Below are 25,269 nucleotides of genomic sequence, written 5' to 3'. Positions count from 1 at the left end.
TCTAAGCGGCCTAGATCTACACTACTGTATAAGTTCGATGTCTAGTGAAACGACCTGATGTTGAACAAGGCCGTCATGATATTGAAGATGATATCAGGAAAATTCAAAAGCAAAAAAAATGTACTTACTGTCGTGTAAAGATTATCTATTACCAAGAATAGAAAACGAAACCAAAAAAGAAACTCCGATAGGGGGAATCGAACCCCCGGCTGTCGTGTGAGAGACGACGATGTTAGCCACTACACCATATCGGATATTGGATGCTGTTACGTCAGACTTTTGACATTATAAGCCAGAGCACACAAGTGTAGTTCCTGTGCGTGGTTCTATATAGACCCTTGCTTTCCCCCTCGCTACCCAGTAACTTCTAATTTCTTTTTCTCACACCTTCTTCCTACGTCTCGGAGGTGAGGCAATTTTGCAATTGACCCGGATCACCGAGCTTCTGAGCTCCGCCACCCCTTTCCTCATGTGACTGGTCATCATCCCGTGCATCATTCCGTCGCGCTCGCTGCTGGCTCATCCTCTAAGCTCAGATTGCAAGACTGCATAGAATGCGACTTCGTCCATGGTTCAGACAGGGCGCAGATAGATCCCTCTAATTTTTCCCTGTTTCCCTCGTAGTCATTCAGAATATTTGTACCGGTCCGGCCTTCAGATGCCCAATTCGCCAACCAACGCAACACAGTCGACATTATGGTTGATTTGTTCAAAGGATGAGATGAAGGGATCCAAAAGTCGGCATACTGCTGTTGTATCGGTGTCGCATTCACAGGAGACGAAGTGGCGGCCTCTCGTCCTCGTTCCACTGCGCCGCACTCCTTTCATCTTGAGTGAGAAACTTAAGGAACGACTGGCGACAGAGCCTAGTCGACCTGGTGGATCATCACTGCGATGTAGTCTAGCGCAGGCTTGGATCGCTTTAGAATAGCAACGGCCGGTAATAGCAGGGTCATTGGCCTATGAAGGCGATTGAGCATGTCATTGATAGTACAGTCTTTAGCCAACGAAATGCATCAGACAGAGTAACTAGTGAAAGACATATTTCACCTACATGCAGTCCTGTCGGGGCTTTGAAGTCTAGAGTTTCAGGTAGGCGGAAAAATCAATGTCCTTTTCTATATAGATTTGGTTTGATTCGGCAACCATCCTGCGTAGTATTGTGGAGCAATCTGAGATGTTATGAATTCGCAAGATAGAACTGACATCAAAAAAACAAGTGTACATCGTCCGACCATCCACCCGGAATCTCCATTCGTCGCTCAATCATTGCCCAAAAGTCTCCCGCAAATTCATCAGAGGGCTCACTAATCCATAGACATCAGTCCTCCGGTGCTGGGCCGTGTGAGAATCCAATTATACGAATAAATAAGCGCACTGATCCGCCGAATATTCGAAAATCGATACATTCCCCTTGGTCTTTCAGAATTAACTCTTCCCTCTCACCGAAGTTTTTCAGGTTGACATCGGCATCTTGAAGATTCCGAAACAGCGCTCCGAGGGGATCATTGGACCTTTTCATGGGTGAGCTTTCAAGTGGGTTAGAGAGCTGAAAATAACCGTCCAAGAAAGCGTACAATGGGGTCCTGCCGTTCATTGTTTGGTGCATGTCAAGACCATTTTCCAACATTTCTTGAAACATAACATGCCATTCCTCATAAAGTTTTTGCTGCATAGCCCTGTCCTTGATGGTGTTGTAAAGCCAATTTGAGCCAGATTTAGTGCAGCCCATACAATATGCAACACCATGAGGCAAAGTGATCATGTGAATGCTGTCGAAAAAAGAGCCGGTGTCTGACACTTCAAAGTTAGGAATTGTAAAAGAGATAACTTCAAATTTGGAGGTTGTAAAAAAGACTTCCGTTTAGAATGGTTCTAATGACTGAGGGTCCATTCCAAAGATTTCGAGATAAGCAAGGTCCCAGTTCGCCAATGGCAGGTTGGATGCGCTGCTCATCGGATAAAGTGAAAAATAACGGGTAGCAAGTTTGCTGGAAGAAATTAAACTCTGCTGTGCCTCTGAACCATTGGCCATGGACATAATGTCACCAGCGGAGCGAGCAAAGGGGAGCAATGGAAATCCATACTGAATCTTCGTCAGCATCCAGCACAACCACTATATGGAGAGAAGAATAAATCACACAATCAAAAAAAAAAAACTGAGTGGCTTCAGTAGCAGCTGTATTGTTGCCGTTAAAAGGCGAAGCACTGGCGACGGTCGCCAGCAGCGTTGTCGCAGTCAGGAGACTTGTATGCATCTTGTGATTGAGATGTTTGAAGCGCTTGGATATGATGATTCTGGATGTCCTTCATGATTGCGAAGCATACCTCAGTATATTTATAAGGTGAAAGATCATAGAAAAGATAGTGTCCATGAGGCTGCTCTCCTGCCAAGCACTTCTCCTGTAAGGCCGTCTATCCGTCTGCGGCTAAACACGCTTGGGATTGTCTTTAATTGGTCAACATGGCTGTGGCTTGCGAGCTTCTTGCATCGTCCACTGTATCAGAACTTGCGAGAGAGAGAGAGAGGGTGGGGGTCGCAGGCTATTTTCATAGGTCCGAAGAAGCATGTAAATTACGGGTTTTGCGAGTGTTCTTACTCTCAACGCAACTTTGGAAGCCCCGAAGGCAATATATTAACAATCGACGAGCGTCAAGCATGTCGAGCCTCTAAAGATGGATAGCTATTACAATGTCACGGTCCCAAACAGTAAGCTATCGTGAATATCTCCTTGATTTCGGGACATATCTACAGTAGGTTGAAGCCCAATCTATAGCTCCAACCGATTGTATAATTAGCTCGTTGCCCTAAGTATTGTATCGCCCCTGAGGGTATTTACGCTAGAGACTCCATCGTTACGATATAACTATTTAGCTTCGTCTTTAATACTAGGCAGAGGCGTGATGGCTTCCTTGGAACTAAGAGTACTAAGCCCATAAGGTGTCTACGTTGAGACATTATATTCTACACCTTTCAACCGGGGTAGGCGACAATAATTTCCTGGTTCAACGAGACGTTAGGGATAGGCACTACCGTAATAGAAGGCTTAGAAGGCCTGCGTTGGCGTCGTACAGATCGAACGTATATTTATATTACTATGAAAGGCACCTATACCAACGCGATCTCGCGGGCTCTCTCCATATAATAAAGACTATCCACCGCCTCTTGCGCCCGGCGCAAAAGAAAGGCGGCCCTCGAGGGCCAATTCCACCACGCTTTGCTCCTAGCGCCGACGACTGCTGTTTATATAGTCCCCCGCATATATAGTGAAAGTATCTGCTGACAAGACTGGCTCTGATTTGATATTTGACTACAACATTGTGGGTACATTGCGCGACTCCATCAAACCAGAAAGCCACAATCGACACAACTCGTTCCGTACACTGGCTCTCCACCACCTTGTGAGCCCCATCCAGCTGCCGCCGACGAAGCCTTCCGCCTGAATTGGAACTCTCCATTTTGGGCAAACCGAAGATATAGCTTCAGCTACGCCAATATTGAATTCTTCTAGGAGGGCACCAGAAACATGCATTCCGCCGACAAATAGGCGCGAAGATTCGTGTCCTTCACTCGCCTGAAGCTTATCGCCGAGATCCCCGGTGCCACAGAAGAGAAGATCTTTGGTGCCCAATACGTCTCAAGCTTTAGACGCAGAAGTACGGCGAGCTAGGGATGTTTGACTCTGCAGTCTCCGACTTGTTGAAGAAGGACGGATCATCCTGCTGCATGGATCAAGCGTACGGAAGGCAATGGTAATATTTGTACTGAATTTAGTGTGTAATATTCGGCTGCTTATAACAACAGCTATGTCTATGATTATTGGAGAGTGGCAGAAGAGGATGGTTCTCTGGCTGTTATTTAGGACAGTTTCGTTGGGATTGAATGCGTCAAATTCATTTGAAGATGACACTGGTGACCGTGTGTTTCCAGATTATCTAGGTAGATTCAAATGCCAAAGGCGATACTGTTCCCCTAGTTGATGGAGTTGCCCCTGATTGCCTCCGAAAAACCCCCGAGCACAACTACGCCTCCCATAGTTAGTCGCTCGGCTAAAATAACTAACGTGCATGTTTTTCTCGGCAAGGCCGCCACCTTCAAAGTGGATTGGATCGATTGACTCCAGCTGTGAGTGGACGCATCGCGAATAATTGCCGGATATTGTGGTGCAGGATCTTGCCCTCTTTGATCAAAACAAGATTTTGTGATGGATTAGTAGACGCCACAAATGACTATATACTATGATGAGGCGAGTCACTGTTCCCTTTCTCTTCTCTTACTCACCATCACACTCGTTTTTCTTTTTAGTTGGAGCGACCCTATTTGGGTCTCAGGCGTTTCAACATGATGCGGTCTACTCTCCCTATCTCATTCTTGTTGCTAGCATTACCATTCAACGTGGTGGCGGAGACCCGGGTGATCACAGGGACCGATGTGACATGTTCGTGGAGCCATAATGTTATACAAAATCCATCTTTCGAGCTTGGATCCATATCCCCGTGGAACATTTATCAAAACCTAGGCACTTCGACCGTTGTTGCGGATGGTTCAGACAGTGGGAACTATGTTGCGTGAGCAGAACTCCTAGAAATACTCCGCGAACTAAAGAGATTGAAACAATGACTGACACTTGAAACAAACAGATCAATGACGCTGAGCACCTCAGGATACGGAGTACTCTACCAAAGCTTGACAGGCCTCGTCCCGGGAGAGACTTACAACTTGTCTTTTGATTACAAAATTGCTTCAGCGGTTAACGCTGGATCCTGCGCTTTCTATTTTTCCATCAACGGTGACAGTGCAACCTCTCGCATAACCACGACTGCAATGGCATACATTCGCTATTCGGGATCATCGTCGGCGCTATTTTCAACGTCTTGGGAGACCCTGTCAACTACATATGCACCCACCAGCACAAGCATTGATCTTTATTTGTTGGCCATTTGTGCTGGAAATAGCCGCATCCCACAGGCGATGCCCCAGGTCTACTACGATAGTGTTCAATTTAGCAACGATAATGTCGAGATTGAGACGTGTACGACGTCCACTTACACCTCAACTGTGACCATTGCATCTAGTTCGACTCTCGTCAATATACCACCAGCTACGGCTACCAGCGCAGCCGTTGTTTCTTCGGCTGCTTTCACCTCTCAGACCCTTTCAAGCACATTTGGGTCGAGCCGACCATCCTCTCCGATTGCTGCTTCTAGTACGATTCTCGCCGAGACACCAAAAGCTTCGATTACGAATCCAGTCATTGTATCATCCATAAAAGCTTCCCAGACTACTGTTATCACACCTGGGCCGAGCCCGTCATCCTCCGTGCTGATTTCAGGTGATGGGCCTTCGACATCGACATTGCCCTCTTCATCGCTCGGGATGTCGTCCCAGCCTGACTTGCCAACAACACCGGTTCGGACTCCAACAGTCCTCACAAGGCGGCCAAAGCCTTCAAGTTCGAGAGTTCCCATCCCTCAAATTTCGTCTTCGGGCTCGCTTTTGAAAGAATCATCGACCACGCCCTCCTTAATACTTCCCACCCTGCCTGGTCAACCCCCCGTGTCTTCCGTTCATATTATCTCATCTACCCCAAGCAAGGTTGCTGCCTCCTCAGCTCCACCGACGACTTTCAATTCGGGATCCTCGTTATCACACACAGTCGTTATTTCTTCAGCTGATGCCACATTCCCCCAGTCTACGCAACCAGCTATTCAGCCTTCGTCCCGATCAAGGACAAGCCACGACGCCTCCTCGATCTACGGCGCTTCCTCAGCCGATGTTACCAACATCGCATCTAGCACTATTCCAAGCACAGCCGTGGTTAATAGTTCCTCAAAATTTCCCTCGGTTCCTGTCGCATCAGGGGTTCCGGGACCTAGTTCCGTCGATACTTCGGAAATCACCTCTTCCACCGTTGCCAAGATACAAACATCCACAGGCACTGACGTGGTGACAGGAAACCTTCCCAGCTCCACGTATCAAGGACAAACCAGCCTGATGCCAACTGCCACAGTTGTTTCGCAGTCCGGAATCAATGAAAGTGCTCCGAACGGTGGTTTCACGACTTCTACTATCTTCAGCACTCGTACTGCCACAATAACAGGATGCCCTTCTAGTATAACCGACTGCCCTGCCTTTTCTAAGACAACCTACGTCACCACCGAGACCATCATTTTATCCACTACCATCTGCCCAGTGACTGCCACCGAGGTTATTACTCCAACTGGAACTTCAAGCTCTTCTGTTCAAACTGCGAAAAATTCCGCTGCCGATAAATCATCCGCTGTTTCAGAATATGCAACTATTACTACACCAACCTTGAGCCCTTTGCCCCAAATCACTGACAGCACATTCGCCCAAGATTCCATCGGTTACACAACTTCGACCATTTTCAGTACTCGCACTGCTACAATCACGGCTTGTCCCTCGAGTTCTCAAAATTGTCCCGCTTCATCCAAAACAACATATCTGACAACAGATACTGTCATCGTTTCTACCACCATCTGCCCTGTGGCCGTCAGTTCTTCTACAGAAGCAGGAAATAACCCCAGTGTGGAGGAAATGACCATGGAAACACTTTTGACGACTGTGACCAAGACTATCACCGCTTGTCCTTCGACGGTGACTGATTGCCCAGATTCTCAGAGACAAACATACACAACTACCGAGACTCTCGTTGCCGGTACTACTGCCTATCCAGTGACCCCGACAGAACAGTCTGTCGGTCAAAGTGCATCAAGTATTTCTACCATGAGGCCTTCCATTATTTCCGCTAGCAGCACCGGCAATGAGGGTGAAGATGAAACAACGACTATTACCATTAAATCTACTGTGTCAGCGGCTTCAGCTTCCGGAGTCTCATTTGTTGATGAGAACGCCGCCCACTCCAATGCTTTGGGCCAGATCACAGACTCGCAGTTCCCGGGGGCAGCTGCTATCTCCACCGCCACATTCTCGCCTACCAGTGCCAGCATTCAATCTAGCAGCGACGTCTCTAGACACTCTTTGTTTACCTCTCTTTCTCCAGTGTCTGGCAGTAGCTCCACTCTGACTTCCCAGAGGAGCTCTACTTCCAGCTCTTCGACATCCACACAGACATATGCAAATGTCGCTTCTGCATCAAGTGCCATATACAATGGCTCTGCCTCTCATCTTCAATTCAACTGGCTGAAGACTATTGTCGCAATTTTCGTTGTTTTGTTCTTTTAGATATAATTAGACTTTCTTTGCATAAGATGCAGAGAGCTTTTATCATAGTTGATAATACTGAATCATTAAAGGAATCTCTTTTTGAGATTATTCCGGATATCCAGATCCTTGGCTACAGTGTGGTAGTTCTTTTAACAGCCCTTTTGACGTTGTCGTCGATGTCAGTGCGTGTCGGTAAGGGTCGCCCTGGGGTAGTTATTCGTACAACCTGCTCAATCAGTAACTGCGGTACATACAGTCACGTTGTACAACTCATGCTCGTTGTTGCAAAATACCGAGTAATAAAGATTGTACTATTGACATGGCTTCCAAGAACTAAATTAGGGCACTCTCTCTTGACTGTAGCTCTGGTAGAATTGAAAACGATTATCCCTTTCATATCTTTCTGCTTATGGTACTTCATACTAGTATAGTATTGCTTGGCGAATTTAAATATTCCTTAGTTTAGTTTCTAATCCTCTTTTTAATCCTCTTTCTAATCCGTTTTCTAATCCTATTTCTAATCCGTTTTCTAATACTCTTTCTAATACTCTTTTCAATCCTCGTTCATATAGTCTACCATCTTACTCCTTGAAAGGCCACTCCTTTTACCCCGTTTCTTTCTAGACAGCAGATTTGGCTTGATAACCCGCGAAATTCCTCAAGTGCCGTGTTCCAAAAGGTTGAAAACTACGCCTCCTTCGGTTTATATCGGAACTCTTGCAGAAGTACGCTAGTCAAATTGACATTCGAGGGCCAACGCGACGTTATGAACAGTTTCTCCAAAGCTATTCAGGGTCTCCCAGCTCATATGAGAGCTGAGATCCAAGACACATTTGAAACGGACGCATCAGTCTTTTTCCTATTGCATATGTCGTGGGAAGCATGGGCTCACTGGACATGGTGGCGAACTTGGACTTTGTTGGGATTACGGTTAGCCTTTCTCTGATTCACCGGGGCGTAACTCCCTCTGTCCAAGCCTCTGGTGAGAACCTTCCCCCAGAAGACCTATCGCGGAAACGACAATAGTGACTCTGAGAACCTTGCTGGTTTGTGTTTGATCTTCTCGTCGCTTGTTTATCTTTCTTCTTATGGCGCTTGATATCAGCATAACATTGCTAAGCGAATCCAAGTATCTTTTGCTTCAATACTCTTTCTAATTCTCTACTCTGAGTGCCTGGGATGCTTAGGAAGAAGTAGACGTCTCTTGTTTCTTTTCTTTTCTTTTCGATTTCTTCACGCGTCTTCAACATATATAGAGAGACTAACATGCTACACACTTCGCTAATCTTAGGGTGTTATAACTGAATTATTTCTTTGGTAGACTACGCTAATCTCGGGGTTTGAATGGGTAAGCGAGATAGAATTATGATAATGCGTATACAATAATAAGATAAATATTTATTGTAGAAGGTAGTCTGAACGCCGATTTTTAAAGCATGAGAACTCCATACTCGTCCTGCATGCCAGGCATCGAGGCTTCGACAGCCCCAGTCGGTGGTAGTCCTAACAATACCCCTATGCACATAGACCACGTCCCTGGGGTCTTGCTGCTACAATTACTCCGCTAAAACCTCCTTCGAGTTAACAAAACCAGTGAGAAAACACCCGTAGGGTAAAGGTCAGCAATGAGAATGGCCCTATTAGACGCTTTATCACGCATTATAGTCACAAAAAATAGTGATAGAAACGAAGATTCATGCATATCGTGTAACTAGCTTCGCGAATGGCGCTGTTATTGACCCTGGATGCGCTATTGTTGTTTGCTTTTGTCAACATGTAGTTGGAATCTTTTGAACAAAAGCACGCACTACCCATTTTAGTGTAAGTGACGCATTTGTCCCGATGAGCTTGAGTATCAAAACGAGGCCGTTTCTGGCGCTTATTGTCAATGGAGGGGTTGGTGGTACTGCCAGTGATAGGGTGAGACGGCGTAGAAGGAGCTTCAACTAGGCTTGATGCGCGCTTCCGGTTTACAGCTTATAGAGGAGCCTATGCGACAGCCATGAGAGTGGCCTGACGAGCAGCTTGTGGAGAGACTAGATAGTGGTAAATTAAGGTTTTGAGTAAGGTTAAACGCGGAGCGGCGCCGCGGTTCGTCTCACGATCCAGAGTGCCTAAATATTAGGTGGACCACAAGCCATTTGATGAGTTCCTGCCGGACTATGAATGTTTAAGTGTATTTCAACTGCACCGCGTTTGCCGTTAGAGATGGATCTGGCTCAGAAAACTGAAGCTATTGACTCAGTTACTGCTTATTGCTAATTCTAGGAGGCAGCACGATCTGTTTATTGCGGAATGAAAGACCAGAAGGCGAGAGACACGTCCGGATCGATGATCATCTTTAGCTAGAAGATAAGGTGATGATGAGCAACTTTTAACCACAGTTCCTGTCAACCCTGTTCTTCGATCTGCCACAAAGCTCATCAAGCCTGAAACTGCTTTATATATTTGGGTGACCTGGACCTGAACCCTGCAAGACGTACCTCACGACTTGACCCTTACGCCTGAAAAAACCAATAACAGCACCCAAAAGAAAGGAATCGAACATGACAATTTCTTACAGTATCTGTGATAAAATAAATCATGGATCATGCGTTTTCAGCAACATACTGGTAATTCCCACTCGAATTTGACCAATCTCCAGTTGTGCTGAGCATGGAGAGCTCGGGGCATCAGGAGTCTATAGAGCTGAGTAAGATAGATAAGAGGACTACCTTAGGGTATTTGCGTAGATAAATCGGATCTAGGCACCGCCCGGGCCACAAGACTAGCGTCTACGGACTAGTGGAATTGGTTTCAATAATTTAGCATATGCATATCATCGTCTCCAAATTAATTTATGTCGTTCTAATCTAAACGCTTTCGCTCCATCCCGCCACAAGCTTTGAATAATAACAGATTTCAACAAAGTAATGACACAATTTCCTTGAATCTACTTATTTCGAACGGCCATTGTATACGCACTCCAGTCACAATACTGTCGAATCGACATGAATTAGACGTAGAAGAGCGCGCAGGCAGCACCGAGCAGAGCCATGGCTCCCTTGGGAGCACTCAAGTGAGACGGCGCAGCACCAGTCGAGTGCACAGGGGACGCGGAGGCACTGGTGGATGAAGAGCCGGAAGAACTGGAAGACCTGGCTACAGAAGTGGTGGTAGAGTCTGTGATGAAAATGATGTATTAGTATAGTCCCCTTGTAAAATTGTATGGAGTTGCATCATGCCTGAGGAAGACGTAGGACTAGTCGACGATGCGGATGTTGAAGATGCCGAGGTTGTCAGGGTGGAAGTGACTGATGGAGTAGTGGTCGCACTGGATGTTGTGGAAGAAGAAGTGGAGGAAGAGGTAGTGGTGGTAGTGGTGGTGGTGGTAGTGGTGATGATGGAAGTAGACGTGGAAGAGGAAGTGGAAGAAGGGGAGGATGTAGTACCATCATCCGAAGCGCCCTTCTTGACAGTGAAACTGTCACTGACGGCGAGCTGGCCAGAGGAATCAATTATCTGGATCTCGTAGTCATTTCTGAGCCATAGCAGAATGGTATTAGTGTTGTTCCAACCTATACACCGACGTTCATTTTATACATACCCGTTGGAAATGCTAGGGTTAGGCTGAGTGGTATATTCGCCCTCAGAGGTCTTGACGTTATCCGCCAGTTTGGTCTGGAAGGAGCCATCCTGACTTTTAAGGATGATGCTGACTACTGAAGGATCACCAGAACCGCTGGTGAATTTGATGGTTTTGGCAGTGGAGAAATCCCACGATGCGCCCGATGCCGGAGCGGTGATGGTGATTGCACAAGCCGATGAGATGAGGCTCAGAGCGGTGATGGTGAATGAGTAACGCATTTCGATTGAATGGAATTATAAAATTATTAGAGAATTTGTTGGGGGGATGGGATATCTCACTGTTTCCTACGAAAAGACTATATATATTTGGTCGATAGACTGCGAGTTGCTGTAGATTGTTGAGACATCTACTGTATGTAAAAAAATCGATAGTTTCAGCTGAGACACAGTGCATTGAAAATACGAGATAGTCTAAGCCTTGCACCAAAGCAGAATATGATCTCCAAAATGAGATGAGCCTCTTGTGGAGAGACCGAAGAAATCAAGGGGTCATTGTCGTGTCCACGTAGGATAACGACAAATACGAACAACTAGGATCACCTCTGCATCAGTTAACCAGCCTATTCTGTTGGGCTATGTTGGGTCCATCGGAGTGAGCGTTGCACCTTATCTTGCCAATCATGATTCCAAAACACACTCTGACCGGTGGGCCTTGCTAAATAAAGGATTAAACTTCTAGCCAATGGCAGCTACCATGTCAGCGCTAGGCGAGAAGTACAGTAAATACGAAATCTACAAGCCGAGCTCGGAAATCGAGGTTATCATTTTTAGAAATCTTTTGCCGGTATATTGTATTGTTGTTTACAGCCGTGCATGAATACCGGTCATGACTGGTAACATTCACCGCACGAGCAAGGAGGTCTGTATGCCGTCTTCTTGCTGTGTGCCCAATAGTCAGAAGTGACTGTCGGAATTTCGCTGCAAAAAGAAAGTGTTCAGTGACGTAGAAAATCTCCTATGTTCCGTTCCGATTTACGAGATGTCATATGGAAGCAATAGAACCAACTTAAATATACGGAGTATCTCATCTATAGTAAACCCAAAGCAAGAAACATCGAGAAAATCGTCAACACACAACATCAAAAACTCAAGCAGAGCACAGAAAACATGACCAAAACAGAGAAACTGGCGGTCTAGAACATTAGATAAAATTGCAGGACGCGGTGAATGCAGCTGCGGCGATCAATGTCCCCGTCCCCCACGACAAACCCAATAAAGAATTCCCAGCACCGGTAGAAGGCTTCGCAGTGGTTGACGAGGTTGTTGATGTGTGGATGTGATCTCCACAGATATTAGAGCTCCGTTTCAGACTCTCGGTAGGATAGTACACCCGCGGCCCTCCATCCGAGCTGAGGTCCACTTTGAGGTTTCCGCTTGAATCGATCACATATGTTTTGCAAGAAATAAGCTCGGTCACATTTTGTCCGGATGAGAATCCCGTACCGTCGGAGCCAAGCGTGATTTTGGTGGTGGCTTTGGTGGCTGGCTTGGCACCTAAGTTGGATACCACGCTTACAACCTGGTTACCGGTAAATCCCTTGCGTGTGGCCAAGATGTTGCTTGAGTTGTAGATTGGCAATGATAGGTACGAGAGATAGTCATTTCCTGACTCCGAGCCGACCACAGACTTTTCTCCGTCGCCACTCGCATATGTCCGAATGCGATTCAATGACTGAACCAGCGAAGGTAGGGAGCTCGATTTCATCGAGTATTTGGTATGCCATAGGGCTTCCCGGTTGACCGGGTTGTATGCACCCGACAAGTGCTGTTCTTCACCGTAGTAAACTGTATTATGTTTATTAGCGTTTCTGGGTTTCGTTTCCACTTGTGAGGGCGCAACATACGGATTGGAATACCGTCAGCGAGCATGCTGACCGTGAGAATGTTTCGAGCCAGCTAATCGGGGGTGAAGTCAATACATGCTGACACCAAACTCTATGCACTCAACTTACCGAGATGTCTGAGGTATACGACCCGAAGCGAGGAACATCCTGATTCGATGTGAATGTTCCCAAGGGAAGCACGTCCTCGCAGTTTGATCTGATATAGTCGATGGACTGTACAATTCTGTTCAGGTCTCCATTGGTCGTATTGAAGGCCTCCGAGAGAATATAATACCTAGCAATTGTCAATAAGCCCTCTGCTCGGTTTCGTGAGCTACTCACAGCGGATAATTCAAAAGTCCGCTCAGACCCGGTTGAAGAGAACAATAACCAGATGCGTCTCTTGTGGCTCCCTCGCCCATAGTGAAAACCCCAGCTGCTCTGGTGAAATTCGAGAAAAATACGGGAGGAATGTTCAACACGCTGTCGATTCGCAAGCCATCAACTACAAAGGTTAATCCTCATTATCTCCACTGGAGAACATCCATTGGAAAGACAAATAAAAAAAGCATAGACATACTTGAGTAATTTGAAACCAACTGCGAAACCCAGGTACCCAGCATCTGCTGGACTTCATGATCCTCATTTCGTAGATCTGGAAGCGATATGGTGTTGTCTCCCATCCAGCACTGATGAAGGCTTAGCAATGCTCCCAGCGCACATGATCACCGACTTACATCCAAAACACAGGTGTCATTCATGGGATCCTTAGAAAGTAACTTATAGCCATGAAAGTATTTCTTGTCATTGAATGGATTGAACTTGCTGTAATCGACAGTGGAGGAAGTTCCAGCCCAGGCCATGTCGCCTACCACTATGTCCAACATCAAGTACTATTTGTTTTTTTTCATGTCAGTCTCATGCATGAAGCTGGCGGCCGGCAACTCACCATGCCACGCGCGTGCAACGCTGTGGACAACTTTTTGAGGTCATCGGATGTGCCGAAATGGGAGTTGATGGAATACAAGTCGTTCGGCCAATACCCATGGTATGCTATCATCGATCACGCATTAGTTCTCTATATCCGTTGACGCTCCACGATGAAAATAGGGTCATACCTGAAAGATCCGCCGTGAGAGTCGATTCCTGGCTTTGCACTGGAGATATCCATACCGCATCGAACCCAAGGTCCTGGATATAATCCAGCTTGTTTATGATGCCCTGTAGACTCCCACCACAGTACTCTCCCAGCGCCGCCTCACATAACGCAGTGGTTGAATTGTCTGATCGAGCAAAGCGATCGGTGACTACTTGGTAGACTGACCGTCCGAGCCATTGGTCTCGGGATGCCGCATGTACGGTCTCAATGGCAGCAACCAGCAAAACCATCCACCACATGGTCAGTGGCGTTTGCATGACAGGTCGATGGAGAATCAAGTAATGGAGTCGGAGAAAATGAAAAGGCTATTTGAATTATTTGACGATGTCATATATGATCCAATATTGATTTACGCTGTGCAGACCTGTACTGTATCGTATTCGTAATACGTCAAATACCGTCAGGAATGATGTGTCATCTCTTCGGCCCGATCGGCAGCCCGATAGCCTCGAACCACTCATCCCACGACATGACTGGGCATGGCTGGGCGGGCTGGGCTGAGTGGGCAGAACATCGCGCCAGCATCCTAGTGGGTTCACCAGCGAGTCGACTGGTCTTAGGGCTCGGCCTAGTTGACGATCATTGTCCTTACATTTGGTGTGCTGGCCTCGGGAGAGCCGCATGGCAATCCAGCCCGATATCGTGAACCGATGCAGCAATCCTTGCGTGATAAGTACTTCTTCCAGATATCGTGATCGGGTCCACACGGAGATCCCAATATGACAGCTGGGCTTTTTGGCCCTTCTTTTTCCATGTGGGTCTGGATGGTCTCTATAGGACTGGGGTTGAGATAAGGACCCTTTCGGCATTCTCGGCGCCCCCCCCGCTAACTATTGGATTTTTCCTTTTCGCTTTTTCACAAACTATTGAGTTCAGCCATGCCAAGTCAACGCATAAAGTGCATGAATTGCCGATCAGTTACACCTTGCAGCCCTTGCAGCAACGCCGGAGTGGCCGTGGACAAAAGCAAAAGGCAATACGAGTCAGGAACAACTCGCAACCATAAGCCACATCCTTATCATGATAACCCACCTCTTACTCCTTTTTCATAGGTCGGTTATATATCGGGTATGACGTGTACTCTATTCCATAAGGCGGGATACCCGATCTAGCAGGATTTACACTTTATGATCGATGATTGACTCGTCTGGGACCGCTACTATATCCGAACATCCTATACTTCTATACTGATGCATGTCAGATTGCCTCCGTATGAGACATGATCCGGCTGGGGCCTGGAACCTGTTCTAGATGCTCGATCAATGCGCGCATCAAATACGGTGTCTTACACCGTGAGATCCATCATCCCAGATTAGAAATGCTCAACCGCTTGGGGATTATGTGGTGTGGAGTGAGGCTGTACAGCAAGGCTGGCTCGGGTCTCCAGCGGTTCGCCTGATGCCTGCGTCAATGCTGATTTACAAAACAGTCATTGGTATTCTTGCACTCAGAATCAATTATTGCATTGACCTGGGCAGATCCGGAGCTTTCATTCTTTTTCACATGCTTCTCTGGCGCAGCTGAACTCTATGAATCTTTCAGTGTCTCTGTTTCTATGAGTTATCACTTTCTTCCTGGCATGCACTCTGTGGTTGTCTTTCTGCAGTCGAGGCTCCAACACCGTCTTCTGTGAAGGTCACTGTAGTGGCATTTACTGTGCGGAATGAAGTTTCTCACTCCCATCACTCATTATCTTGCTATTGTGGCCATATCTATACCCATTGTACAATCCCTGCCATATCTTCCAGAGGAAGCAGACTGGAATCTCAATCAAAACCAGACCGCGACACATCCCCTCGACTACTCGGGTCGGTGGGATGACCACACGTACAACCCCTCCCCGGAAAACTGGCGATTCCCCTTTTACACAATATTCCTCGACAAGTTTGTGAATGGTGATCCAAGTAACGACAATGCGAATGGCACACAATGGGAACATATCTTGACCTCCAACGAGTTCCGCCATGGCGGCGACGTTCTCGGGCTGGTTGATACATTTGATTATCTCCAGGGAATGGGAATAAAGGTGCGTCCTTTGCTTCAGGAAGACTAGGACCGAAGAATATACTGACAATATCCAGGGCGTTTATCTCGCTGGAACTCCGTATATCAACTTCCCGTGGGCTGCAGATGGCTACTCGCCACTGGACCTGACTCTGCTAGATCATCACTTTGGTACGATCGAGGATTGGCGCACAATGATATCCGAGGCGCATCGACGTGGCATCTATGTTCTTTTTGATAATACATTCGCAACGTATGTGATATCCATCAGCGCAACCTGTGATTTAATTTGCTGATTGTGAATAGAATGGGCGATCTTATTGGGTTTCAGGGTTTCTTGAACAAGTCTGCGCCAATCAATCCTAACGAATACGACTATGTATGGAAGTACGACCGCCGGTACTGGGACTTCCAACCTGGAAACGAAGTTGAGAGTGAATGCCTTTGGGACTTTCCTCGATTCTGGGATGATGACGGAACCGGTTTGACCACCACAACCCTTGGTCCTTCATGTCGAAACAGTGAATTTGATCAGGTAACATTGATTTCTTTTGATGTTGAACATGACTGACCTCTACAGTACGGAGAAGTTGCCGCCTTTGGAAATTACACCGAATGGGAAGGTCAGATTGCCAAATTCGCATTTGTGCAGGATCGTCTACGTGGATGGCGGCCAGACGTGCTTGCCAAAATCAAACACTTCTCGTGTTTGACCATCACCATGCTTGATATCGACGGATTCCGTGTCGACAAAGCCCTACAGGTAACCCTTGACTCTCTTGGAGAATGGTCCGAGCATATGCGAGATTGCGCAAAGCAGGTTGGAAAGGATAACTTTTACATTCCTGGAGAGATTGTGGCTGGAAACTCCTTTGGCTCGCTTTATATTGGTCGCGGTCAACAGACAAACCAAACCAAATCTAATCTAACGGAAGCATTCCTGATGACGAACAAGACGCACAAGTCAGAGGAGGATCTGTTCTTGAGACCCCCGGAGAGATCCGCGTTAGACGGGGCAGCGTTCCACTACTCGTTATACCGCGGTCTAAGTCGGTTTTTGGGGTAAATTTCTTCCCCTCAGCACTTTCAGTTTGGTGGTACTAACATCGTCTTGTTTAGTCTCGACGGTACTTACACTGCCGAAGGCGACCCGCCAGTCAACTTTGTGGAGAGCTGGAACGATCTCGTGGCGACTAACGATATGATCAACACAAATACCGGTGTTTTCGACCCTCGTCACTTGTTTGGTGTCACCAACCAGGATGTCTTCAGGTGGCCAGGAATCAAAAACGGGACCCACAAGCAGAACTTAGGTCTGTACGTTGCTTCGTTGATCATGCCTGGGATCCCCATTCTTTCCTGGGGCGAGGAACAGGATTTCTACGTATTGGATAACCAGGCCGACAACTACGTGTTCGGTCGTGGACCTATGTCATCTGCCCAAGCATGGCAGATGCACGGATGTTACAAGCTGGGGTCATCGAAATACGTGGATTTCCCGCTCGAACGCTCCCTGACCGGATGCGAAGATGACAACGTCAGTCTTGATCATCGCGATCCTTCTCACCCGGTGCGAGGTCTCATTAAGATGATGTTCGAGATGCGTGAAAACTATCCTGCTTTGAACGATGGCTGGTACCTCCAGCAATTGTCAAGCCAGACGTTTGACATCTACCTTCCAGGCAGTAATGGAACACCGACCGAGACTGGCATGTGGAGTGTTATGAGATCCCGTTTTGTGGATGAACAGAACTTCGATGGTCAAGGCCAGGGAAATCAGAGCGTCTGGCTGGTATATTCCAATGACAACAAAACAGTCGAGCACGATTTCAACTGCAGCAGCAAGGATGCTTTGATCTCACCATTTCCCGCGGGAACAAGTGTCAAAAACCTCTTTCCACCGTTCGAGGAATTGACTCTGGTGAATAGCTCGACTTCGCTTGGGTATGATTGCCAGTCCAGACTCGATTTCTGTTGCTGACAACGAGTAGATTTGAAGGGTCTAAAGTTCCCAATGGGTGTTATCCCAAACTTACGATTCCGGCGTGGGGCTTCAAAGCCTTTGTCCCGAAGGATAAATTCGTGCAGCCTTCCCCATATGTGACAAGCTTCTCTCCTGGGCATGATGCTCGACTTTTGCCTCAGGGAACAAGTGGGGAGACGATTCGAATCGGCTTCGAATTTTCTCAGGAGATGGACTGCAGCGATATCACAAACTCGCTGACAACCACCTCCAAAACGCTTGACAACCAAAGCCCGGAATTTGACACAACGTCGGTTTCTTGTACTTCAATCGAAGAAACTGAAATCGTGACATGGCCTGGGGCATTTACTAGCGTTTTCAGGTATGAGGTGGATTTGGGTAATGTCTTTCCAGGAGTTCACCAAGTCACGCTTAACAACGTGACGACAGCCGATAGAACTCAGTTCACAGGTGTAAGTATTTTCCTCGCCCCAACGTCATCAACGTCACAATACTAACTGAGTTGGGTAGTCCGTCGACCACTTTCTATTCCGTATCGGAGAGATAAACAATCCGATGGTTTGGCCACGCTTGGCCAACTACAGCAGAACTCTGCTGTTCGATAATCCATCGTCCGAGACTAATCCCTTATCAGTCATGCCACAAGCTCCTGGTGCAGACATGTGGCGCTACTCGCTGGATTTTGGTGCTACATTCAGTGCCTGGATGACATACAGCGGTTTCAATACGTCCATCCCCGGCAAAAGCTGGAGCGGCACTACAAAACAGGCGTGGGAAGGAGAACATATCCTTGCCCAATACTGGAGCAAGTTGACCGGAAGTAGTGCTCATTGGCAGCATGGAGACACACAATGGGCGTACAAACCCCCACGTCGTTTCCCCAATCTTTTCATCGAAGGCGAGTTTAACCAGTTCGGGTATGACGCTGGATATTCCAACAAAATGACTCTAAGCAACGACACTGGTCTGTGGGAAATCCACTTCATGGGCGAATGGCCTGTGCAGGTTGCATTCAACGCCTGGGGGTTAAACGAAGACGGCCTGCCTGATCAAACACAGGTGTTTGGGGACATCGATGGAGACAATGTTCTGGATCAAGTTCCTCCAGTCACTCTCCTTAGCAATGTTTTCAACGTCACCATCCCACCTCCTTCGCCCTATCTTGCCTTCAAGCTGTCAGTTGGTGACGGTGATCTCAAGGTTTACGCTACACCCACAGGATCAAGATGGGTACAGCTGGCCATCTTCATCATTCTAGCAATTGTGCCTGTTACTACCGCATTCAGTGCGGTGTTTGTTTACCTGAAGGCGTTCTACCAGGTGAAGTTCAACCAAATCGGTGTCACGGAGAAAAGATCGAGTTTCGCTCCCCTTGTGGGCGTCTTTAACAAGGTTGCCCATCGATCCAATGACAGAGAATCCAATTCTGGTCTTGCTTTATCCAATGTGGGTCCGTTTCCATCTGAGGGTGGAGGCGTTGTTGGTGCCACGGTGAACACCCACCGACGAACTGTGCTGATTGCAACAATGGAATACGATATCGAAGATTGGGCCATCAAGATCAAAATTGGTGGGCTTGGTGTAATGGCCCAGCTTGTCGGGAAACACCTGACCCAGCACGATCTCATTTGGGTCGTCCCTTGTGTTGGAGGCGTCGATTACCCCAAGGACGATCCCCAAGAACCGATGGTGATCACCGTTCTGGGAAATCAATACCAAGTTGATGTCCAGTATCACCGGCTGCACAACATCACCTACGTCTTGTTGGACGCGCCTGTGTTCCGGGCTCAGACCAAATCAGAGCCCTACCCTGCCCGCATGGATGACTTGAACTCGGCTATATTCTATTCTAGTTGGAATCAATGTATTGCCGAAGCAATTAGGAGATTCCCGGCTATCGACCTCTATCACATCAATGACTACCATGGCGCCGCTGCTCCTCTCTACCTCTTACCTCGCACGATTCCATGCTGCCTATCTCTGCATAATGCTGAATTCCAAGGACTCTGGCCAATGAAAACCTTGAAGCAAAGTCAAGAAGTTTGCAGTGTCTATAACCTTGATCATGCATTGGTGAAAAAGTACGTGCAATTTGGCGAAGTGTTCAACCTTCTTCATGGCGCTGCAAACTATCTGAAAATTCACCAAAACGGCTTCGGTGCTGTCGGCGTCTCCAAGAAATATGGCAAGAGGTCGTACGCTAGATATCCCATTTTCTGGGGTCTGAAGAACATTGAAGCACTACCGAACCCTGATCCATCAGACATCGCCGACTGGGACCAAAACGCAAACAACAGCCTCGAGGACGTTGTCATCGATATGGAGTTTGAAGCCAGTCGTGCCGCACTGAAGAAGCAAGCACAAGAATGGGCAGGGCTTAAAGTGGACCCAGAGGCCCAGTTGTTTGTGTTCGTTGGTCGTTGGTCCATGCAAAAAGGTGTCGATCTGATTGCAGACATTTTCCCATCTGTCATGGACGCTCACCCAGAGGTCCAGTTGATGTGTATCGGCCCAGTAATTGATCTCCACGGAAGGTTTGCCGCGTTGAAATTGAATCGACTTGTTGAGCTTTACCCTGGACGGGTCTATTCCAAGCCAGAGTTCACTGCATTGCCGCCCTTCATCTTCAGTGGCGCTGAATTTGCTTTGATTCCTTCGCGTGATGAGCCGTTTGGTCTGGTGGCTGTCGAATTTGGACGGAAAGGAGCCTTGGGCGTGGGATCACGGTAAGAACGACCAGACTTGAGTTTACCACTATTACTAACCTATATTTCTTTAGTGTCGGTGGCCTTGGACAGATGCCAGGATGGTGGTTCACAATGTGAGTTTCCTTGTCTCACGATATGTTCAAACTAACCCTTTCCAGCGAGTCTATGACAACCAAACATCTGATCCAGCAGTTCAAGATGGCAATCAACGATGCTTTGAAGTCGTCCCAGGAGACTCGAGCGCTCATGCGAGCACGATCCAGCAAGCAGCGGTTCCCCGTAGCGCAATGGGTTGAGGATCTGGACATCCTACAAGCCACATCAATCGAGAAGCACACCAAATACTCTAAACGCAGCGATCGCAGTTCATGGAGGTTCTCACATGGTAGCACCCTTGTCCCAGAAAGCGTTCGCAAAGTCTCGCCGAGTTCAGACAACAGCCGCGAACAGAGCCGATCGCGCAGCTCCACTGGGTCTGCCCCGCCGAGTAGGCCAATGTTGTCCGATATGAGGCTTTCCGTGCCTCGGCCAGGGTATGATCAGGTTCCCTCGCCGACAAATCCGTATTTCAACATCAATATGTCCGACAACGACCCCGACTCGGATACCGACCCGAGACGAAAGCACTTGTCCTCCGAACCTGTCGCAGATTCACGCATCGTATACTCTGCGGTGAACGACCGAGAAGATCTCGAGCCAATTTCTACTGGGGCAATCCAAGATGATGGCAGTGTTCGTCCATCGCCACTTGGGACGCCCAACTTTTATTTCGCTCGATCTGGCGCCAGCACACCGGTCCATAATGCCCTCGCAGAAGATGGTCTGTTGGGCCGAAGAGACGCAAGGTCATCCATGATGAGTCTGATCAGTGTCGATGATATAGTAAAGGAGAAACAAGACTACAACCTGCAGAAGGTTGATCCTTTCTTCACCGATTCAAACAACGAGTACGCGGACAAGTTCCAACACAAGCTTGCGGATCTGAATGGTAAAAACTCGGAGGACCAGCTCTGCATCGAGGATTATCTCGAAAAGAGTCAAAAAGACTGGTTCAATCGCTACCGTGATGTGAAACTGGGCAAGTCCCCCTTGCCGTCACCTGCTCCATCTGTCTTTCGCATCAAGGTTCGTGAAACTGGTCGAGCAGAGAGCCCGCCGGGTCCGGACCCGAATGCCGGGCAATTCCTTCTCCCAAATAACTATGTGCCTCCCACGGGTTTGAAGCGTTTCATGTTAATGAAGCTGGGTGATTGGCCTGTATACTCCCTCTTCCTTGCTATCGTGAGTTGGAACCCTACCCAAATCTTTTAGTCAGACATTGACAACATTATTTTAGGGCCAAATTCTCGCCTTGAACTCGTATCAGATCACACTTCTGAACGGCGAGGTTGGAGAGACAGCCGAAAAGCTATACATCCTGGCATCTATTTATCTTGCGTCTTCTATCGTATGGTGGATGGTCTTCCGTCTAGTTCCTTCGGTTTATGTGTTGACGACGCCATTCTTTGTACGATCACGTTTTTCTGTCTGACGTACGAAATCGCAAGCTAACTATCCGCAGATATACGGAGTTGCCTTCCTATTTGTCGGTCTTGCCGGCTATATTGACGACAGCGTGACTAGAACATGGATCCAAAACGTGGGAACCGGCCTATACTCTTTTGCATCCTCGAGTGGTTCGATTTTCTTTGCCCTCAACTTTGGAGATGAAGGTATGTAAAACTTCTTTCAAACCGTATGAGGACATTCTGACTGTCTTGTTCAGGTGGAGCGCCTCTGAAGTCTTGGATTTACCGAGCCACTATCATCCAAGGCACTCAGCAGTTATTCATCAGTTTCCTTTGGTACTGGGGTAGCTGGATGGCAGCTGTCAATCAAAAGGGTAGCACGCAGTATGGCCTTGCCATGACCAACCCAGGCGCTTTGCTCGGGATTGGACTTGGACTTGCTTGTCTTTTGTGGCTATTGGGTGCCGTGGTCTTCTTCGGACTTCCTTCATACTACAGGCAAGCACCAGGTCAAGTGCCGACATTCTACCTATCGCTCTTCCGCCGTCGCATCATTCTTGTATGTCTCCCCCAGTTCTCCTTCACGATGATTTTCATTCTGACATCGCATTTTGCAGTGGTTCTTCTACATGGTGTTCATTTCCAACTACTGGTTGTCAGCACCTTACGGGCGAAACTGGCTTTATCTCTGGTCCAGCAAGCATGCATCGGTGTGGCAAATCGTGCTTCTCGTCCTCTTCTTTTTCATCATTGTCTGGGCGGCAGCTCTATGGGTCTTCCACGTCTTTTCCAAGAGACACGCCTGGTTCATCCCCATCTTTGCCGTCGGTCTTGGTGCTCCTAGATGGGCCCAGATCCTATGGGCAACCTCCAACATAGCCACGTACATCCCTTGGGCCGGTGGTCCCGTAGCCGGAGCACTCCTCGGCAGAGCACTTTGGCTCTGGTTAGGAGTTTTGGATTCACTTCAAGGTGTCGGTACGTATCTTCGTGCAGCTTATCAAGCGTGACAGAAACTGACTCATGGCAATATAGGCTTTGGAATGATTCTTCTCCACACGATGACTCGATTCCATGTCACTTTCACACTTCTAGCTGCGCAGGTAGTCGGCTCAATTGCGACTATCCTGGCCCGCGCGACAGCACCGGATAAATTGGGCCCTGGTAATGTCTTCCCTGATTTCTCCGCTGGTATCGCAGCCGGTTTGGAAAAGGCAGACTTTTGGGTTTGCCTTCTTTTCATGCTATCCATCAACGTGCTCTGCATCTTCTTTTATCGCAAGGAACAACTCGCGAAACCTTGATCGCTATTTCGATCTTTACTGGCGTTTCTTTTCGTTTCTTCTTAATTCCGTTTTTTCATCCACCCAACATTGTGTGGCGCTTGCATTATCATTGAAGAATTAATAATAGTATATTGGGTTGCATTGACTGGGGTGCGATAGACTTTGTGAAGATCCCCCCATGTTTTCGATTTGTATATAGTGTATTAGTGTATAAACAGACTCCTGGTTTACAAACTGTCTACTTTGCGTGTCCAAACTCAATTTCGTGTTCATGTTACCTAGGTATATGATTCCGATTAGGTAGCGGTTCTCTCAGGCCCAAATCAAACTCATTCATGGTTAGCTCCAAGCAGGTTCCCTTCAGATTTGAGCAATGACAATCTCCGATTCCATTGAACTTTCTGCTAAGCGGGGGCGCGTCTGGATCGGAGAAATTAACAATCTGGAACGTGACAGCCTGCGCCAAGATAGGACTAGGGCTACATGGTCTAGCCTAATTAGTACCTGTCATCGTGTTGGACGTCCGTTTCAGGCCTAGTCAGGGGAACTGATTACTCCGAGCCCTATTCCCAGTGAGAGGTTATATATTGTCAGGACAGTGCTGATTTTCTTTGCAAATTGTCTCTGCTCGTGTCCATATTCTTGCCACTCTTTTCAAGATAATACGACACTAATCCATTCTTTTATTCTATTTTTACCCGTTGTTTTCACCGTATAATTCCCAGTCACTCATTTCCATACAATGTATCAAATGATTGTCTCGTTTATCGTGGCCCTGTGCCTTGGCACGCGCTGGGCACTCGCTGCTTCGACATCAGATGAAATCGCCAACTCTCTAAATGAACTAGCACAGCAAGGATTCGCTGTTAAGCAACTTGTATTGGAAGTAAATTCCACTGCGGACGCTGGTCCAATTCCGGTAAGTGGAGAGACTCTGTCAAGGTGCATGAATAATAGCTCATCATACGATTCAGGATATTTACTTTGAGATGGACACAATGGTCACTGTGGTGCTAACTGATATCAAATTCCTTATGAACACGCCTATCATTACCGGTCAGGCGGAGCAGCAGGACGTCTACGAGGGCTACTCAAATGTAGGTTAATAACACAAAACAGGATGTTTGTAGTTTATGCTTAATGGCGCTAGTTCGTTCAATCCATCCTCGAACTTATGGACGCCTTCTCGAGCAGCGCAGCTCATTTTAAATCCATCAACCAAGCAACAAAGAACACAATTCCTTCAGAAGTTCGCATCTTGCAGAGTGCCGTTGACGTAAGTTTCACAATCGAATTTTTTCTTGAGGCTTTAGTATATTGCCGATAAGTCGCTGACACCTCGCAAGGCTTACTTCTACAATATCATCGGTCTCTTCCCAGCCAACAGCTCGTACAATACCCAGGCCAATAACCAGAAGGCCCAGGTGGATACACATTGTTTCCAGGCTGTCTGGGCATTTGATCTCGGCTCTACCAATGGCAATCAGGCTTTGTACCAAGCCCACAGCAACAGCTCCCTTCACTCCCGACGTATGAAACGCGGTTCTTTCTAATTTCACCCCATGTCTATCTTTGAGTACCACCTGGCCTCATACTTGGGTGCATGGCCACTGGTAGATCCGGCTGAGGGGCGGGCACACTTTGCCCATGGGCTACTTATTGGGCCGAACTTGTGCATAGACTCTCTGTCACGTCCATTACCTATCATGACCAAGGCATGACATAATGTTTCCTTAGGTTCTGCGCTGACGTGTCTACGTTCGTTTTGCATAATTATCCTTCCACAGTAAAGCTATCAATTCACCGCAAGGCCAACTCTAGATCTTGTGTTCCACTGCTAGACAATTCAGTCACGAAGACTAGCAACACAATAACGCAGGCAGACGATGCTTTTTTGAAGCGTATTCATTAATGGTAATTGAGAGTGTGAGATATCTCATCTTTTGCCGTGTGGGATCCTGTACGATGAAAATTAACGATT

General features: G+C 47.4%; 6 protein-coding genes across 6 annotated transcripts; 3 read left to right on the top strand and 3 right to left on the bottom strand.

The window, feature by feature from the left end:
* Nucleotides 1-494: 494 nt before the first annotated feature.
* N7511_007697 (uncharacterized protein) lies at nt 495-695 on the bottom strand (the record flags this gene model as incomplete). Its single annotated transcript, XM_057130074.1, has 1 exon — nt 495-695. The coding sequence occupies one exon, from the start codon at nt 693-695 to the stop codon at nt 495-497; it is 201 nt and encodes a 66-aa protein (XP_056981857.1).
* Nucleotides 696-4,645: 3,950 nt separating this feature from the next.
* N7511_007696 (uncharacterized protein) lies at nt 4,646-7,207 on the top strand (the record flags this gene model as incomplete). The annotated part of the gene is made up of 1 exon (XM_057130073.1): nt 4,646-7,207. One exon carries the CDS (start codon nt 4,646-4,648, stop codon nt 7,205-7,207), a length of 2,562 nt encoding a protein of 853 aa, XP_056981856.1.
* A 2,977-nt stretch (nt 7,208-10,184) lies between these two features.
* N7511_007695 (GPI anchored serine-threonine rich family protein) lies at nt 10,185-11,035 on the bottom strand (the record flags this gene model as incomplete). Its single annotated transcript, XM_057130072.1, has 3 exons — nt 10,185-10,351; nt 10,432-10,709; nt 10,776-11,035. The coding sequence occupies 3 exons, from the start codon at nt 11,033-11,035 to the stop codon at nt 10,185-10,187; spliced, it is 705 nt and encodes a 234-aa protein (XP_056981855.1).
* A 922-nt stretch (nt 11,036-11,957) lies between these two features.
* Nucleotides 11,958-14,055, bottom strand: N7511_007694 (alpha-amylase; the record flags this gene model as incomplete). The annotated part of the gene is made up of 8 exons (XM_057130071.1): nt 11,958-12,601; nt 12,661-12,712; nt 12,769-12,934; nt 12,982-13,144; nt 13,220-13,328; nt 13,377-13,532; nt 13,589-13,692; nt 13,758-14,055. The coding sequence occupies 8 exons, from the start codon at nt 14,053-14,055 to the stop codon at nt 11,958-11,960; spliced, it is 1,692 nt and encodes a 563-aa protein (XP_056981854.1).
* A 1,406-nt stretch (nt 14,056-15,461) lies between these two features.
* On the top strand, nt 15,462-23,306 carry N7511_007693 (uncharacterized protein; the record flags this gene model as incomplete). The annotated part of the gene is made up of 14 exons (XM_057130070.1): nt 15,462-15,824; nt 15,880-16,055; nt 16,109-16,337; nt 16,383-16,864; nt 16,922-17,746; nt 17,794-18,238; nt 18,297-20,512; nt 20,566-20,607; nt 20,653-21,775; nt 21,831-22,001; nt 22,056-22,206; nt 22,260-22,561; nt 22,620-22,980; nt 23,038-23,306. The coding sequence occupies 14 exons, from the start codon at nt 15,462-15,464 to the stop codon at nt 23,304-23,306; spliced, it is 7,155 nt and encodes a 2,384-aa protein (XP_056981853.1).
* Nucleotides 23,307-24,039: 733 nt separating this feature from the next.
* Nucleotides 24,040-24,841, top strand: N7511_007692 (uncharacterized protein; the record flags this gene model as incomplete). Its single annotated transcript, XM_057130069.1, has 4 exons — nt 24,040-24,207; nt 24,263-24,385; nt 24,439-24,564; nt 24,635-24,841. The coding sequence occupies 4 exons, from the start codon at nt 24,040-24,042 to the stop codon at nt 24,839-24,841; spliced, it is 624 nt and encodes a 207-aa protein (XP_056981852.1).
* Nucleotides 24,842-25,269: the final 428 nt, after the last annotated feature.

The sequence above is a fragment of the Penicillium nucicola genome (assembly GCF_028828085.1).
Source record: "Penicillium nucicola strain IBT 29836 chromosome Unknown utg000008l, whole genome shotgun sequence".
NCBI lineage: Eukaryota > Fungi > Ascomycota > Eurotiomycetes > Eurotiales > Aspergillaceae > Penicillium > Penicillium nucicola.
The sequence above is the reverse complement of the archived record's forward strand: the minus strand, read 5'-3'. Positions and strand labels throughout refer to the sequence as shown.